This window comes from Phyllobates terribilis, unplaced genomic scaffold (genome assembly GCF_046119375.1).
Source record: "Phyllobates terribilis strain yellow unplaced genomic scaffold, ASM4611937v1 Scaffold_56__1_contigs__length_8794411, whole genome shotgun sequence".
NCBI classification, from domain to species: Eukaryota; Metazoa; Chordata; class Amphibia; order Anura; family Dendrobatidae; genus Phyllobates; species Phyllobates terribilis.
The window spans coordinates 4082939-4102656 of record NW_027362816.1 but is presented as its reverse complement, the minus strand read 5'-3'; the positions used below and the strand labels follow the sequence as shown (position 1 = coordinate 4102656).

The window sequence follows — 19718 nt, the reverse complement described above, 5'->3', positions numbered from 1 at the left end:
CCTAATATGACAAAATGGCAGAAAACCAGAACAGTAGAAATCCCCATTTTGGAAATTATAACCCTCAGTGAATTAATCTATAGGAGTAGTGACTATTTTAACTCCACAGTCACTCTCCAGAAATTAGCACGCAGTGGATGTTGGAGAGTGAAAATTGCAAATATGCTATTTTATTACCCAACACATAGTGCCCAGATTGTGCTCCAGGAGACACACACCATAAATTAAGTGGGTTCTTCTCATTATAGTAATGCCAAATACATAGATGCTAAATGTGATTTAGGCACATAAACTACTGTAAGGCTCATAAGCGAGGGGGCGATCTGACTTTGGGAGAGCAGATATTGCTGGATTGGTTTATGGAAGCCATGTTGCTTTTCAAGAGCCTTTGAGCCACTAGTAATGTGGAAACCTCTGTTATTACATTGACAAATGATGGACCTGAGTGGGGACTTGTTTTTTGTGAGAGGAGTAGAAGTTTTTATTGGTATTATTTTCGGCTACATAACATTGTTTGGTGGCTTTTTATTCCATATTTGGAGGCAGAATGAAAAAACAGTTGAACACCACGCTCTACTGCTCCATCCTATGAGGTTTTCTATTAGACAGTCATTGTCCTGGTGAATAAGTGATTTTTTTTTTTATATACATAACTTGCCTTTTTTATGGACAGTTTAAGTAGAAATGTTCAAAAATATAAAATTCAAGGAATTTTTATTAAAAAATAATAATTGGTTTTCTTCTTGGCAGATGTCTGTACCAGGAGATCAGAGGGACAGCTGATATCTTCAATTTTCAAATCAGATTATTTTCAGATCCAACAGGATACAATTGAAATGAATGACATTTCTCCAGATTTACCATCATCCCTTCACAGCAAAGATCTGTCATCTGATCCTTTGAAACAGGTCCTGTCTTCTGATTCATTACTGACTACTAAGGAAAATCAAAGTCACAAAATAAGCATTAAAAAGCAAAATGCTTCTAATGCAAAGAAGCCATTTTCACGTTCAGAATATAGAAATAGTTTTCCTCCCAAAAAGTCTTTTCTTAAACCTCAAAAAATTCACACAGCAGAGAATAGATTTTCTTGTGCCAAGTGTGGGAAATGTTTTAATCAGAAATTAGATCTTGTTAGGCACCAGATAACTCACACAGGGGAAAAGCCATTTTCATGTTCAGAATGTGGGAAATGTTTTACAGAGAAATCAACTCTTATCACACATCAGAGAACTCACACAGGGGAGAAGCAATTTTCCTGTTCAGAATGTGGGAAATGTTTTAACCAGAAATCATATCTTAATATACATCAGAGAACTCACACAGGTGAGAAGCCTTTTCCATGTTCAGAATGTGGAAAATGTTTTAACCATAAATCTAGTTTTCTTAAGCACCAGAGAACCCACACAGAGGAGAAGCCATTTTCCTGTTCAGAATGTGGGAAATGTTTTACAGTGAAATCAACTCTTATCAACCATCAGAGAACTCACACAGGAGAAAAGCCATTTTCCTGTTCAGAATGTGGGAAATGTTTTACAGAGAAATCAAATCTTATCAGACATCATAGAACTCACACAGGGGAGAAGCCATTTTCATGTTCAGAATGTGGGAAATCTTTTGCAAAGAAATCAAATCTTATCAAACATCAGAGAACTCACACAGAGGAGAAGCCTTTTTCATGCTCAGATTGTGGAAAATGTTTTGGACACAAATCATATCTTTATAAACATCAGAGAACTCACACAGAGGAGAAGCCATTTTCCTGTTCAGAATGTGGGAAATGTTTTACAGTGAAATCAACTCTTATCAACCATCAGAGAACTCACACAGGAGAAAAGCCATTTTCCTGTCAAGAATGTGGGAAATGTTTTACAGAGAAATCAAATCTTATCAAACATCAGAGAACTCACACAGGGGAGAAGCCTTTTTCATGTCCAGAATGTGGGAAATGTTTTAACCAGAAATCGGATCTTGTTAAGCACCAGAGAACTCACACAGGGGAGAAGCCATTTTCATGTTCAGAATGTGGGAAATCTTTTGCAAAGAAATCAAATCTTATCAAACATCAGAGAACTCACACAGAGGAGAAGCCTTTTTCATGCTCAGATTGTGGAAAATGTTTTGGACACAAATCATATCTTTATAAACATCAGAGAACTCACACAGAGGAGAATCCATTTTCCTGTTCAGAATGTGGGAAATGTTTTACAGTGAAATCAACTCTTATCAACCATCAGAGAACTCACACAGGAGAAAGCCATTTTCCTGTTCAGAATGTGGGAAATTGTTAAAGGACGAGGTTTCCCTCCAAAAATATCAGTAATTAATGGGGGAACTCTCCTACTCCTCTATTGAGGTCCGATATTAACTATTAACATCAAACTTGATTATTAATAATTAATATCCACTAATGTTATCTGTGCCTTATACTATATACCAACTGAGACAAAACCGTGTGCTAATAAAAGGTATTTATTACACAAAAGTCTACAGTTAATATACTACTATTTATCCCACTAACACAGTACACAATAATAATAACAATATACAATTCCCAATTACCTATTTTCCACCCATGTTTCCTAATCACTCGTGCAATATCAGCCCACCCAACTATACTAACTTTCCCTATATATATATACAGATACAAGGATAGGGTTAGTACAGGGTATGTAGGGCTAGCAAGTAAAGAGTTACAGGGGAAGAGAGATACTCAGCCATGTGTTATGTCCTCTCTAACAGTCCAAAGAGCAAAGAGGGCTAGCACATGAGTGCTCTGGGGTTTTAAGTCCTGCACCGGAAATGATGTATTATTCCCCGCCCACTGGCTAAGGTCTTTGTTCATGTCCAGCCATACTCGCAAAACCTGTTTTAGTACATGGCTGGACATTTTGTTGATCCTGACCCCAACAGCAGCAAGTAGACTGAAACACATAAGGAGATGGGGGCCAATATATATGTATACTTATCTGCAAGCATGGCTAGTATGTAGATACATATATACATGTACAACCTAGGACACTTCCCTTTACAATCCCCTTGTTGTCGAGAACACGACAATGAAATTTGAGGGAAGTGTTGTACTGGGATATATTTGCCTACTCCAGCCCCATTTGTAAGTTGTGACAGTTCAGGATGGAATGAAGTATAATACTGCACTTAGGTACCTAGACATCAGCCATTACGGCCATCAACTCTTCCCTGCCTTTCACCGTAATCCAACGCATCCCTCCACAGAATACACTCTGCTTCTTTCTTGGATCTTTAATCAAACTCTTTTTGTTGTTAAAGTCTTTTTGCTGTGGTCCTGTCGTTGCCAGTCTTCAGGTATCTGCCTACCCCAAAGTCGTCTTGCTGGTCAGACTCTGGAATGGCTTTACCCTCAGTGTATAGGTTGGCCCGAGTCACTATCCTGTGTACACCCCTCACCCTGCCAGTCTTTCTATTCCTCTCCCGCAGCTTGCTTCTGCAGGGTTATGAGTACTCCTGGCTGGCTCGCCATTGTTAAAAGACGAGGTTTCCCTCCAAAAATATCAGTAATTAATGGGGGAACTCTCCTACTCCTCTATTGAGGTCCGATATTAACTATTAACATCAAACTTGATTATTAATAATTAATATCCACTAACGTTATCTGTGCCTTATACTATATACCAACTGAGACAAAACCGTGTGCTAATAAAAGGTATTTATTACACAAAAGTCTACAGATAATATACTACTATTTATCCCACTAACACAGTACACAATAATAATAACAATATACAATTCCCAATTACCTATTTTCCACCCATGTTTCCTAATCACTCATGCAATATCAGCCCACCCAACTATACTAACTTTCCCTATATATATATACAGATACAAGGATAGGGTTAGTACAGGGTATGTAGGGCTAGCAAGTAAAGAGTTACAGGGGAAGAGAGATACTCAGCCATGTGTTATGTCCATCTCTAACAGTCCAAAGAGAAAAGAGGGCTAGCACATGAGTGCTCTGGGGTTTTAAGTCCTGCACCGGAAATGATGTATTATTCCCCGCCCACTGGCTAAGGTCTTTGTTCATGTCCAGCCATACTCGCAAAACCTGTTTTAGTACATGGCTGGACATTTTGTTGATCCTGCCCCCAACAGCAGCAAGCAGGCTGAAACACATAAGGAGATGGGGGCCAATATATACATGTATACTTATCTGCAAGCATGGCTAGTATGTAGATACATATATACATGTACAACCTAGGACACTTCCCTTTACAGAAATGTTTTACAGAGAAATCAAATCTTATGAAACATCAGAGAACTCACACAGGGGAGAAGCCTTTTTCATGTCCAGAATGTGGGAAATGTTTTAACTAGAAATCGGATCTTGATAAGCACCAGAGAACTCACACAAGGGAGAAGCCTTTTTCATGTTCAAAATGTGGGAAATGTTTTAACCAGAAAGCGCATCTTGATAACCACCGGAGAACCCACACAGGGGAGAATGTCACAACTACACCCAATTACTCTCTGTAGAGATTGGAAAGGCCCTAGCTGCACAACTAAAAATGCCACCACACACCCAACTAACTAATAAGCCGTTGAGGAGTTTCTCATACCTCCTGAGGAACCAGAGGGGAGGCTGCAACACACTCTCAACAAGGGGAAAGGAAAGTATGAAGTAAAATACGAAAACTGAGTGAGAAACAAAAACACATTCATATAGGGCAAAGAAGGCAAGCTAAGGAGAACCACAAATAAAAGGAACAAGTATAATCTCCTAGAAACCTATCATTGTTAGAATGAAAAGGTACTGGGAGGGAAAGCAAACTGACCGGGAGGATAGTTTCACCTTTGAGGTGAAACTTATAAAATTTATCCTCACCAACTGTATATGTAAAACCTGTCCGTTTATAATGACCATGGATAAGATAAAGATTCCCAACTCACATCAGGACCACAAGACCCCAGGTACTTTCAGCTGCATCACAATGAACTTAATTATATGTAACAAATGTCCAACTGGGGGTCTGTATGTAGGGGAGACAAGGCAAAAACTTAGAACAAGGATGAATTTTCATCGCCACACAATAAAAGAAAAAAAGAATAGCTCTACTTGTGGCCAAACATTTTTACGGCCACAACTGCTTCTCCCTCTCCCATACTGATAGTTCTGCTTCACGTCACTTGTCTTATCTATTGCATTATTCCTGTGCCCCTTGAAAAAGGTTTTCCTACCGAAACGTACGTCGGGGTGACGGTAGCAGAGCCTGTCTGGTGGCCTTACCCAGGTACACAGCTATTTCAGCTTATTTATGACCAATTGTTTATATTATTTCTATCTGTATAAGGGTTTTAACCCTTTTGTTTCTGGGTAGTTGGATTGTGATGGGATATTATTGTTTTGGGGGTACAATTTGGAAAAGGTATTCTTTATGGGTGGTATATATTTATTAATACATGTGACCCTGTTGCTGTCCCCCTTATATTTCCACTTGCTATATAGGCTGACCTTTCGGGCGCTGTGTCACAGTTTTTAACATTGTTTTATTCATGTTGATCCAGCACTCTGTGTCCACTCTGTCGTCCGCAATTATTTTTGTAATTTGTGTTTACTACATGTGTTAATAAAGGAGTTTTCTTACTTCTTTACTATTTTGAACTTGTGTGGCCATCTTTTTGTTTCTCTGCTTCACAGAGGAACACCCCCCCCCCTTCCCTTTACTGTGCCCTGTTGTGTATTAATATGTGACTATTCAGATTTTGTGTTATACTATGTCTGATGAAGAGACCTGAGTAGTCTCGAAAGCTTACTGACTAATGGCTAACTGAAAAGATGGTATCAACCACTGAGGACTTTTAGATTTTTATATTTTTCTCCAAACAGCAATTTTAAGATTTCTCCACAGGTGTTCAATGGGATTTACATCCAGATTCATTGCTGGTCAGAACTGTCCAGCACTTTGTTTCCATCCATTTTCTAGGTGCTTCTTTAAATATGTTTGGGGTCATTGTCATGCTGGAAGACCCATGACCTAGCAAGCAAACCCAACTTTCTGACACTAGGCACTACATTGTGCCCCAAAATCCTTTGCTAATCTTCAGATTTCATGATGCCTTGCACACAGTCAAGGTACCTGACCAGAGGCAGCAAAACAACCCCAAAACATCTTTGAAGCTCCACCATATTTGACTGTATGTGTTGTAAATTTATTGATTATGTTGCGCACCTTGGACAGAGGAACATGAGGATCTCTAAAGATGGACTTATAACCTTGAAATTATTGATATTTTTCAACAATTTTGGTTCTCAAGTCCTCAAACAGTTCTCCTTTTTCTGTTTTCTCCATGCTTAGTGTGCCACACATATGCACACAATGAAAAGATTGAATCAACTTCTCCCTTTTTTATCTGGTTTTAGTTGTCATTTTCATATTGCCCACATCTGTTATTTGCGACAATTGCGTTTGAACAAGCTTCACATGCTTGAAACAAAGTTGTTTAGCCACAATTTTGGCAAGGTGTCAACAATTTTGTCCGACCTATGTTATGTGGTTATGTGTGAAATTTTGTTCAAGTTTCCTTTTTTCTGTGTTTTCTTGTGTTGTTCCAATACATCCAAAGGAAATAAACGTCTATAACAAAACATGTAATTGCAATAATTTTCTGGGAGAATTACTTCATTTTCTGGAACAATTTCAAGGAAGCCAACACTTTTGACCATGACTTGTTTTTGTTGCCTTTTTAATTTGTTGCAGCATATCATCCTCTACGTGTTCAGCTATATTAGGAGGCTTGTAGCAAAGTCCAATTAGCAGCTTTCCATTATTGCCATTTCCATGTACATTTACCCATACTGATTTTACATCAGGGATGTAAAGCTCAAAACATGCAGAGGGCCAAAATGAAAAAGTGGGACAAAGTCGTGGACCAACCAGTATATAGTATAATGGGCCCAACATAATCCTCCATATAGAATAATGGGCCCCACATAGTCCTCCATACAGTATGATTGGCCCCACATAACTTTCCATCCAGTATAATGGGCCCCACAAAGTCTTCCATGCAGAATAATGGCCCCACATAGATGTGGTGGTTCTGGTGTCGTGGGTCAAATATAATCACCAAAAGTTGGCCATGTGTGCAGTACATTGTCGAAGCTGCCCCCCATGTCGTCATTGAGCTTGAGGTCTTAAATTGGTTTTAACTAAAATACCCACCCCTCTACCTATTTTTCTTTCCTATCCGTTTGAATGTAGTGTAACCCTCTGTTTGACACCCAGTCATGGCTTTCATCCAACCAGGTTTCTGTAATACCCACCACATCGTAATCTGTGGCTGACCTAAGAGTCTCTGATTCATTCATTTTGTTTTCAAGATTTCTTGCATTTGCCTGCAGACATTTAATACTATTAGCACATTTATTACGGCTACTCGCCTCCTTACTTTCCTTGAATATCTCACTCTCTCTGCCTACTCTACCCCCTTATTTGCACAGCTACCCTCCCTCCCCCCATATCCTAGTTTGAAAGCTCCTCCATCTATCTGACCATTTTCCCCCCAGCACATCTGCATTCTCCTCTTGAGGTGCAGCCTGTCCCTATCGTAAAGATAGTAGCCAACAGAGAAGTCAGCCCAGTTCTCCATGAACCAAAACCCTGACAATTATCTCCTTAAGTTCCCGCTGACTTTCTAGTGACGTAGTGGAATCAGCAGTATATCTGAAAACACCACCTGTACTTCAGCTTCTCTCCTAATTCCCTGTAATCATTTTTAAAGACCTTTCACCTCTCTCTAACTTAGTCATTGGTACCAACGTGTACCATGACTGCTGGGTTTTCCCCAGCCCCACCCAATAATCTGTCTATCTGATCGCCTGAAGAGCCCCCTGTTAGGGGCACAAAAAATGTGTGTGTTCTCGTCTTAGTTGTCTGCCGCCAAATTGTATATAGGATCTATACGGTCGGAGAAATCACAAATGAACACTGAGTAGTGTCTCAAATAGGCTTTTTATAGGAAAAATCAGGGACCTTTCCACACATTACCTCATTGCCTTATCTCATAATTTTGGCTGACATCTGTCGCTAATGGGTCATTATTTTAATATGTAAACATAATATGTAAATTAAGTCAAGCTGACTCTCAATTAAATCAATTAAGTCCGTCTTGCACATAAGGTTCAAAGGTCAATCAGTATAGTCACTTATCTTTTATTATTCTGTAATTTCCCTAAAAGTAATAAAGATCATTAGAAAGCTGTTATTATCAGATTAATATGTTAGTCGATAATCATTAGGGATTTTCCATAATTCCATGTTCCACGTACTATGTGGATCTTTGATCAATATGAGGTTGTTGGTACAATGTGGTTCGGGCAGGAGGAGGGAATTTTGTATTATCTACAATTCTTAATACATACTGTTTTCATATAACTTCCATAATCATACATATATTTATCCATAACACCCCAAATTAACTTAGGAATTATCTTAAGAACCATAATCTTTCCACTTGACGAGATAATGCAGACCTGACCCACCTGGAATCAAGAATTCGCCTTACTTCATACTCCCAATACCCTTCCAAATCCACCTCAATTATGTCTTGAGGTCCCCTCAATTTTTTTTAAAAGAGAAGAATGGAAAGAATTATTGATTTCCAGGCAATAAGAAGTTGCAACTTAACTTACAGGATTTAAAATTTTAATAATTTTATAAGGACCTACAAAAGGTTGTCCACTACTATTAACAATGACTCTATGGATTTAAACTGTGCCAACAAGTCTTTTTGTAAATACCTTGCTTGTTCTTTATTGCCTGTGAGCGGCGCTATTGCTGGCCGCTCACCAGGCATCATGTGACCCCGGCTGCTGCCGGCTCCGACATTCGCTGATGTCACATCAACTTCCGGCTGCAGTCGGACGTGAGCAAGTTACGCCCTCCCCATTGATTGATGGGCCGTGGTCGGGGTTTCACCGCACATCACAGCCCAGCATCCACCGCGTGCTTTCCTTCTCTGCTTTAGTTGGGAAAGAGCAATAAAAAATTGAATTGCACTCGGACCAATGTTAGTGAATGAATGACATCTCATCTGCGATTTGTTTTTTCTCAGCTGAAATCGGGCTGAGAAAAATTTCACAGCATGCTGCGATTTGCCACGTATCTCGGACGAGAAAAAATCGCACAGCGCTCAGACCATGCGAGTGCCCTCCGATTTTCACTCACCCGTCTCTTTAAAAGCCGCCAATTCATCAGCCGCATACAGTTACAATACATCGGTACCTGACAATTTAGAACAGAAAGAATAGCTATACACATAGAATAGATAGAAAGGTGTCAGTCATGTATATAATTAGTACAATGACAGTGCTGGTTACTGTACTTGTCATTTATTGTTAAATTAAAGGATTTATTTAAAAAAAAATTGGTGTGTCGTCCCCCGTAATTTTATAGTCTAACAGAGGTTAAGCAGACGGCTGGGGCAGATTTTTGAAGCCTGGGAAGGGGGTAATGCCCACGGAGCTTCCCAGGCTACTAATATCAGCCCCCAGCTGAATACATAGCCTTTACTAGCTATTAAAATGGTGGATCCCCAAAAAATGATTTGGGGTCCCCCTATTTAACAGCTAGCAAAGGCTAGGCAGACTGTTGGGGACTGATATTTCTAGCCTTGGAGGGGGCCAATATTCATGGCCCCTTCCTAGGCTATTAACAGCAGCCCTCAGCCGCTGCAGAAATGGCACTTAGCCTCCGCTCTGCCCACTGCTCTGTAGCGGTGGCAGTGGGGTAATAGGGCTGGGGTTGATGTCAGCTTATAAGGCCAGCTGACATCAAGCCCAGGTTAGTAATGGAGAGGCGTCTATAAGATGCCCCCATTACTAACACCATGGTGAAAGTGATATGTGAAATAACTACAACACCATGCATAAAATATTTTATTTGGAATAAACACAGAGACCTTCTATTGTTCTAAATGAAACCCTACTTACCATAATGCCCATTCCAGCTGAAGCCAATGTCCCCTGCAACGAAAGTTAACTAATAAAGCAACCTCATCCTTACCTAACTAGAAACACTAGCGATCTTAGGCCACCGTCCCACTATCAGTATTTGGTCAGTATTCGGTCAGTATTTTTTCTCAGGAGTGGGAGCCAAAACCAGATGAGGAACAATCAGAGAAAAGGTATAATGGAAACAAGTCACCAATTCCTGCATTTGTCCCCCATTCCTGAGAAAAAATACTGACCGAATACTGATAGTGGGGCCGGGGCCTTAGAATAAAAAACTGCATTGTATTGACATCAGGGGTATAGATTTGAGTAACTAACTCAAAACCAACGAGGAATAAAGTGCAGATTTTTGGGGGCACATAATACAATATATACAGTTGAAACCAGAAGTTTACATACACTATATAAAAAGACACATCTACATGTTTTTCTCAATATCTGACATGAAATCAGAATAAATCTTTCCTGCTTTAGGTCATTTAGAATTACCATCATTTTTTATATTTGCCAAATGCCAGAATAATGAGAGAGAGAGAATGTTTTAAGGCATTTTTATTATTTACTGCAAAGTCAAAAATTTCCAGACATTTCATTAGTATTTGGTACCATAGACCTTAAACTGAATGACTTGGGTCAAACGTTTGGGGTATCCTTCCACAAGCTTCTCACAATAGTTGGTTGGAATTTGGGCCCATTCCTGCTGACAAAACTGATGTAACTGATCCAGGAGTGTAGGTCGCCTTGCTCGCAGCCTTTTCAGCATTGCCCATAAAATTTCAATAGGATTGAGATCAGGGCTTTGTGATGGCCACTCCAAAACATTGACTTGTTATCCTTAAGCCACTTTGTTACCATTTTGGCAGTATGCTTCGGGTCATTGTCCTTTTGGAAGACCCATTTCCACCCAAGCTTTAACTTCTTGGCTGATGTCTTGAGATGTTGCTTCAGTATTGCCACATAATCTTGTTTGCTAATGAAGCCATCTATTTTGTGAAGTGCACCAGTCCCTCCTGCAGCAAAACAACCCCACAACATGATGCTGCCCCCCCTATGTTTCACAGTTGGGATGGTGTTCTTAGTAGTGTTGAGCGAGTATGTTCTATTAACCCTTTTGCCGAGTATGCTCGGGCCAAGCTCCGAGTATTTATAGCTGCTCAGTGATATGGTTGAATCGCTCCCGTGTGCATGATTTGCAACTGTTTAATAGTTTTATTACATATGAGGAATGACTATTTCTTACACATTCCTCACATGTAATAAAACTGTCAAACAGTTGCAAATCATGCACACGGGAGCGATTCAACCATATCACCGAGCAGCTATAAATACTCGGAGCTCGGCCCGAGCATACTCGGACAGAACATACTCGCTCAACACTAGTTCTTAGGCTTCCAAGCTTCTCCCTTTTTCCTCCCAACGTAACAATAGTCATTATGCCCAAAAAGTTGAATTTTAGTTTCATCAGACCACAGAACGTCTCCAGAAATTAAGGTCTGTGTTCCTGTGTGCATTTGCAAACATTAAACTGACTTTTTAATGTTTCTTTTGGAGTAATGGCTTCTTCCTGGCAGAGTGGCCTTTCAGCCCTTGTTGATATAGTACTCGTTTCACTGTGATAATTGACACAATCTTACCAGCTTCTGCCATCCTCTTCACAAGGTCTTTTGCTTTTGTTCTTGGGTTGCATTGCACATGTCGAACCAAAGCACGTTCATCGCTGGGAAACAGAACCCGTCTCCTTCCTGAGTGGTATGATGGCTGGACATTCCCATCTTGTTTGTACTTGCGTATAATTATTTGTACAGATGAACGAAGCACCTTCAGATATCTTGAAATTGTACCCAAGGATGAGCCAGACTTGTGAAAGTCCACAATTCTCTTTCTGATATCTTGGCTGATTTCTTTAGACTTTCCCATGATGCTGCACAAAGACGCAGTGTGTTTCAGGTGTGCATTAAAATACATCCACAGGTGTGTCTCAGAAGCTTCCAAACACATGACATCATCATATAGGCAGTCCAGAATTGTTTAAAGGCATAGTAATCTTAGTGTATGTAAACTTTTGACTTTGCAGTAAGTAATAAAAATGCCTTAAAACATTCTCTCTCATTATTCTGGCATTTGGCAAATATTAAAAATTATGGTAATTATGGTAATCCTAATTGACCTAAAACAGGAAAGGTTTATTCTGATTTCATGTCCGATATTGAGAAAAATATCATATGTCTTTTTATATAATGTATGTAAACTTCTGGTTTCAACTGTAAATACACCGACTCTGCTAAAGGACAATATGTCCCAGCAGTCCCAAAAAACGTCCACCAATGAGGACACAGCAAACATGGCCAGCAATGTAACTCAAGTACCACAACGTCACCATAAGTAAGAAATGATTATATCTGCCTAAAAAGCAAACTATACCGGCGGCCTGGATGAATGGATCTGCCGGCACCATACTGGAACAACTGGTCCCAGGAGTCCCAGCTGACGAACCATTGCTACCAATGTAGCAGACATGGCAGGTGAGTGGAATGAATGGAAAGAATTGTAAAACAACAAAAGCCAACGATCCAATGGACCGGCCGTCTACACTACTGCGATAGATACAGATGGAAATATATACAATTGGAAAGAACAGATAGAAATATATAAAGCTTTCATAAAGGAGTTTTATCGTCTGTTACTAAATAATAATTATTATTAATTATTAATAATTATAATTATTAGGCGAAAATACAAGTGCGAATGGTGAATCAGATAGTGATTCACAGGAAGCAGATGCATCAATTACAAAAGAAAACTGAACGTGTGCACAGGGTGCGACTGGGAGATACATATAGTGAATCACAACTGATCATTAAACATTATGTAAATTGTATGTCCACATTCCTGAATAAGGAAACACATTGTTTTGATGTAAAATTGAAGTTAAACCTGCATCGCCAAGCCAAAAAACAATGAAATATTAGTAGATGAAAAACATCATTTTTGAAGTTCACGCCATGGTGGTACTTTGTGTTTAGAGTCAGGATCCAATAGGCTTCCCTCAGGGCCGGCTGCTTTTGCCAGCTGTCACCACGGGCCACAAGATCAACCTTTTCGAGTCCGAAAAATGATTAACATGAAGTATCCTGTTTATATATTATGGTAACATGTTTGGCCGCACCAGAATACCCTGCGTTGTTGTTGATGTGTTCGGCGATCCTCTTCTTCAGTTTACGTGTGGTATAGCCAATATACTGAAGCTGACGGCTACAGCAGAATATACCGTATACCACGTGACTAGTCTCACAATTTATGTCTCCTCGCAAGATTTTGACCTTTTTCAAACAATAAGAGATGTAAATCGCTTTACACGGTTATTAACAGTTACAAAACATTTCTTCAATGAGTCTGAAGAGTCTTCCACTCCTAATAACATGACGGCAGAGATTATGGAGCATAATGATGCTACACTTAGTCGTTGAACAGACTGTCTTACTAACTTTGTCTTCGTTACAGGATCCAGATTTTTCTTTGAATAAACCACAAGATCGAGGAATTAACATCATCCCATCTAACCCTGCATACTATCCTCTGCAATCCAGGGTTCTATCTTTAGTTTTATTTCAAATGCTAGTTGAAAACAACCTTAAAAAAATTACATGGTGGCATCTGTAATATGAAGTATAATAGTAATTTTGATATGCTCCAGCGGTTAGAGAACTTCAACAAAATGTTAGTATAACCATCCAGCAATCAGACAAAGGTGGATATGTTGTGGTATTGGACACTGAATTGTATTGTAACATGGCTCTTTCCATCCTCAGTGACACAAACACCTACACCACCTTAAGATGTGATCCTACTAATGCATTTAAATCTGAGTTACCAGAATGTCTGTGTCAAGGATTCCACACGATCCCGTTTACTCATAGAGACCACCCACTGTGATCTCTAGAGTGAACAGTTCTCTGCAGCCCCCTATTGTCTGGACAATTGCACGATTGGCCGACAATCAATATAGGCTGCTGCAGGCTGTTCTCACTACGTAGGTATTGGCAAGCTAGCAGTGAGCGTACGGCGTACACACCACCTTCCAACACATGGAATATATGTATGCACCCTTGTACGATCGCTGTCGCTTCACAATAACCCAAGAAAGATTATTCTTTACCACCACCAATCTGTTTTTCCGGACGATTGGACGCCTTATAGGTAGCGTGTAGCTTCAGAGGAGGAACAAGTACAGAGCAAAAGAAACAGAACTATTAAATGTTATATTTAAAGAAGTTGTCCACTACCCGCACCCGGCACCCTTGCCAATCGACTGTGGTGACGGCGGCTGTCAGTGCTTGCCTGTGGTGCTTGGCCGTCCATCTGTAGTGGCCGCCGCAGGGTACTGCACATCCACCTCCCATTGAATTGAATAGGAGGCGGATGTGCAGTAACAAGCGCCAGCCACTACAGCTTGAAGGCCAAGCACCGCAGGTAAGCACTTGCTGCCCCTGGCACCGATCACAGCTGATTGGCGGGGGTGCCGGGTGCGGGACCCCTGCTGATCATACATTGATGCCCTATTCTAAGGATAGAGCTTCAATGTGAAAGTAGTGGACAACCCCTTTAAACCAAAGGGAGGCAATGTTTATGAAAAAAATCTACAAAATATTTTACAAAGGGGGACAATACCATACAGCATATACAGTTACACAAAATAAAAGGGATTAATAGAAGAACTTATTATACCAATCACAGAGACGATTCAGTTTAGCTGAAGGAGAGCACTTTGATTGATTTGGCCATTTCAGTGAACGTGATCCCTGCTTACATGAAAGTATGTATCTCCCAGCATGAGCATAGATCAATAATCAGCTTGATCTTTTATGCCGAAGTAGGCCCTGCCCACACACTCCCTGTGATGACATCATGTGGGCTGGTCGCCGCCCTTCATGGTTTTATTAAATCTCTAATTTCTGTGATATCGCCTCGCTCCATGATCGCAGAAGTTAGCGAATGATGCCATCTTTTTTATTGCGATTTTACCTTTCCTTAGAGATCAAACATGATGCTGTTGGTTATCTATGCACTGTTGAGTTACAGCTCACCGGCAGGGCTCACAGATATGGAAAAATGTGCATACTGTTCCTTATTTAGCCCCGCCACTAAAAATATATGCCCTATCACAATTGGAAATATAGAAATGCCGCTATTCCATATTTCATTTCAGTGCCTCAGAGTCTGGAGATCGAACTCATGTGCAGCTGGGACTGTCCCGGCTATTGTAAGGAGTGTGATAGATTCCCTTTGAAGCCTTAACGAGATATTTATTATCTCTTTCAGGTGTCATACTTGTTATTTCTGATCAAATGCACAACTCATTCAGTCTCTGGCCCATATGTTCAAAGGTGTCTTTTTGTCACACGTCTCCTTTACCAGGAGCTCCATTTAGTATGGTAATTAGCTTGGATAATTAAGTTTGTCACTTCTTTTGTACACTACTATTTTGCATAGAAGCAGCTTTTTAGATTGCAAGCTCTTCTTACTCCAAATGGGATAGGGGAGGTGGGGCGCCTGAACAGTTTGGAGGGAGAGATTTGAGAGATTTTTAATATTTCCTGACAGTCTGGATATAGCAGACTCGGTATTTTGAACCCTAAATTACGAAAACGGTTGATTCCTGAATACCCTATTATTCCTATTTTCCACGGGCTCCCTAAGGTTTACAAAGGGTTTTCCTCCCTCCGCTCAGACCAATAGTTTCTGGTATTGGATCCCTGAACGAGAACCTTGGTGAGTGGTTGGATGGTCATCTCCAACTACTCATTATTAAAACTCCAGTTTTTTGAAGGACACTTCTACTGTCCTTAAGGTTTTCGATCATTTCAAATGCCATCCTAACTATTCGTTTGCTACATGTGATATGGTCAACTGATACTCATCCATACCTCACAATACAGCTATGGTGGCTATTGCATACCATTGGGAGAGGTATAGTGCCTATTCGCCAGTCCTCAAACATTTTATTTTATTATCATTGGATTACCTGTTAAAAACATATTTTTTTCATATTTGGTACTAAATTTTATTTACAGACATAGGGGGCACCGATGGGTCCCAAGTTCTCCCCATCTTTAGCAATACTTTTTATAGCCTGGTGGGAAGAAATTTACATTTTATTTCTATTAATAATACATTCTCTACTCATTTGGTTTGGTTTTCCATATATGTGGATGATGTACTCCTTGTCTACCAGGGAGACACATCCACATATTCTGAGTTTGTTTCTTACATCAATTCAAACAATTGTAACATCCGTTTTCCTTCTAGCCAGCTGTCCATCCATGTCTCGTTTTTGGATATTGAATTGCATGGTAACACAGTCACCGGTAGGGTTGATACTTCTTTACACCGTAAAGACACTGGTGGTAACACCATTCTGTTGGCATCCAGTTCTCAACCCAAGCACACGACCAATGCAATCCCCAGAGGCGAATATACCAGGGCCAGGAGAATCTGCTCCAATGATGACACTTTTACCAGTGAAGGAAAAATCATAACTGACAGGTTATTAGATAGAGGCGATGATAAATCTAACATCCGTCATACAGGTGAGGAACACTCCACGCAGGGATTTATTGTACGGCACCAATAATATTTGGAAACGGTCTTCTCCTTAGAATATTGTATTTTCCACTCCGAACAGTAGACAGTTTAACACTATAAAGAATATTATTCTGAAATACTTGCCGGTTATTAACCAGGACAAATGTCCCCGAACTATTTTGGAAGGGGGGTGTCAAGTAATTGCTAAGAGAGGAAGAACCCTTGGGAATATGTTGTCCCCCGGTATGCTGCGTAATACCAGAACACCTTCTATATGGCTCTCGGCTTCCGGTTGTGCATTAAATAGATGCAGCGTATGTGGCTTTACTGATAATAGAGAACAGGAATTCCCCTCTATGAGCACTTCATCTCATTTATCCTATCCAATCAAATCCTTTATAAATTGTGAGTCCAGCCACATGGTATACGGTATATTCTGCATTAGCCGTCAGCTTCAGTATATTGGCTATACCACACATAAACTGAAGAAGAGGATCGCCGAACACATCAACAATATCACCAACAACTCCAGGTATTCTGGTGCGGCCAAACATTTTGCCATAATACATAAAGGGGACTCCTCGTGTTTTTCATTTTTCAGACTCGAAAAGGTCAATTTTGTGGCCTGTGGTGGCAGCTGGAAAAAGCAGCCGGCCCTGAGTGAAGCGTATTGGATCCTGACTTTAAACACAATGTACCACCATGGCGTGAACTTCAAAAATGATTTGTTTTCATCTATGAACATTTTCCTCGTTTTTCGGCTCGGCGATGTATATTTAACTTCAATTTTACATCAAAATAATGTGTTTCCTTATTCAGGAATGTGGACATTTAATCTATATAATGTCTAATGATCAGCTGTGATTCACTATATGTATCTCACAGTCGGACCCTGTGCACACGTTCAGTTTTCTTTTGTAAATGATGTATCGGCTTCCTGTGAATCACTATCTGATTCACCATTCACACTTGTATTTTCTCCTAATAATTATCTGGCAATGCGTTTAGTAAGAGATGATAAAACTCCCTTATGGACTTTGTATATATTTCCATCTGTGTCTATCGCAGTAGTGTAGACGGCCGGTCCATTGGATCGTTGGCTTTTGTTGTTTTACAATTGTTCGCATTCATTCCACTCACCCGTGGCCAGGTTGCAGCATTCAGTTGCATTGTCAGCCATGTCTGCTGCATTGGTAGCAATGGTTCGTCAGTCAGGACTCCTGGGACCAGTTGTTCCTCAGAGGTTCCAGTATGGTGCCGGCAGATCCGTTCATCCAGGCCGCCGGTATAGATTGCTATAATCATTTTACTTACTTGTGGTGACGTTGTGGTATGAGTTGCATCGCTGGCCATGCTCGCCGTGTCCGCATTGGTGGACATTTTTCTGGGACATGTTGTCATTTAGTGTTTCCTTAGCAGAGTCGGTGTATGTGGATGTAGCATCATGTGCCCCTATAAACCGCACTTTATTCCTCGTTGGCTTCCAGTTAGTTACCCTGATCTATACCGCTGATGTCAATACAATGCAGTGTTTTCTTCTAAGATTGCTGGTTCTTCTAGTTCATTCTTTGCGTGTAACATGGCGTTTGGCACTGGTGTTGCAGTGTTGGCCGTGTCTGCTGTGTTCGTATTTGTAGACGTCTTTCCGGGATTGCTGGGACATGTTGGTCCTTGGTGTCTCCGGCGGGATATCGGTGGTTTCGTGTGTGGTGCTATGTGCCTCTTTGAGCCGCACTGCTTCTCTTGGTAGTTGTGAGTTAGTCAGCTAGGATCCATACTTCTGGTGTTAATACAATCTACCCTTTTTCTTTCCCAAGATCGCTGGTTTCTTTAGTCCATTGTTGAGTGTGGCAGGGTGTTTGCTTTTCTTTGGTATCCAGTTGTGTGGTTTTTGGGCTGGTGTTAGATGGTGCTGTGTTTCCCTGCGGTAGTCTTTTTGTTTTTATTCAATATATCTATGTCACTCATGTCAGCTTATAACGCCATGTACTCACATTATGTGTATGCGAACACCTGATGCCTCAGTATTGGTTAATTAATTCATTATCCAGTCAATGGACATTGTTCCTTAAGATATATAGCAGCATTTATGTCTTACCTCTGACATCCTCTGACATCCTATGACTAAGGGTGCGTTCTGCACCTGAAACGCATCAGGATTTCCTGAGGTTTCTGAATTTATTTCCATGCTTTAACTTTTTTCTTCAAATAAATTTTTTTCCCTTTTATGTGTCCTGGTTGGATGTGCCATTTTTACTTTTTTTTTCTCCATTCATGGTCTGTAATCACCGATGGGTGCGGAGCCCACAGGATTTCTCCAGCTGAAGTCATTCCTTCTCTCAACATGGTAAGCCTCCACCTCCCCTCCTTCCCCATCCATTGTCTTTTCTCTGTCTATCATGCCGAGTCTAATGGTCAAACGGAAAGAATGAACCAGGAAATAGAGCAGTATTGGGGATGTTTTGTCTCCTCCAATCAGGAAGACCGGGTGGAGTTTCTGCCCCTTACCGAGTGTGCTCTAAATAAACATTCCTCTAAGGCTATCGGGATTTTGCCTTTTTTTTTTAGCTGCGGTAGTTTTCATCCGGTGTTTGGGAATATTTCAAGATTACAGTCCTCCATGCCAGAGGAGGAGAGATTTTGTTCCCCATTAATTAAAGGTTGTCCATTACTGTTAACATTGCCACTATGGATTTATATAGTGGCAACAAGTCTTTTTGTAAATAAATTGCTTGTTCTTTATTGCCTGTGGGCGGCGCTATCACCAGGCATCACGTGACCCCGGCTGCAGCCGGCTCCGACATCCGCTGATGCCACGTCAAGTTCCGTCTGCAGTCGGGCGTGAGCAAGTGACACACTCCCCCTTGATTGATGGGCTGTGGACAGGATTTCACCGCACGTCACAGCCCAGCATCCACTGCGTGCTTTACCAACGAAAGCAGAGAGGGAAAACCCGTGGCACCAGAACTACCACACCTATGTGGGGCAATTATTCTGCATGGAGGACTTTGTGGGGCCCATTAAACTGTATGGAAAGCTATGTGGGGCCCCTTTATACTGTATGGAAAGCTATGTGGGGCCTATTATACTGTATGGAGGACTATGTGGGGCCCATTATACTGTATGGAGGACTATGTAGGGCCCATTATAC

The 19718-nt window shown here is 40.7% G+C and overlaps 2 protein-coding genes across 2 annotated transcripts in view; both read left to right on the top strand.

Annotated features, from left to right (window-relative positions):
- LOC141192284 (uncharacterized) overlaps positions 1-12946 on the top strand; it is a 93495-nt gene extending 80549 nt beyond the window's left edge. The window contains exons 9-10 of the mRNA XM_073661778.1: positions 1139-2276; positions 12713-12946. Coding sequence (XP_073517879.1) covers positions 1139-2276; positions 12713-12946 — 1372 coding nt within the window. The remainder of the gene's footprint in view (positions 1-1138; positions 2277-12712) is intronic.
- The window catches only part of LOC141192235 (uncharacterized), a 634767-nt gene that overhangs the window by 9987 nt on the left and 605062 nt on the right, over positions 1-19718 (top strand). The gene's annotated exons all lie outside the window — the stretch shown is intronic.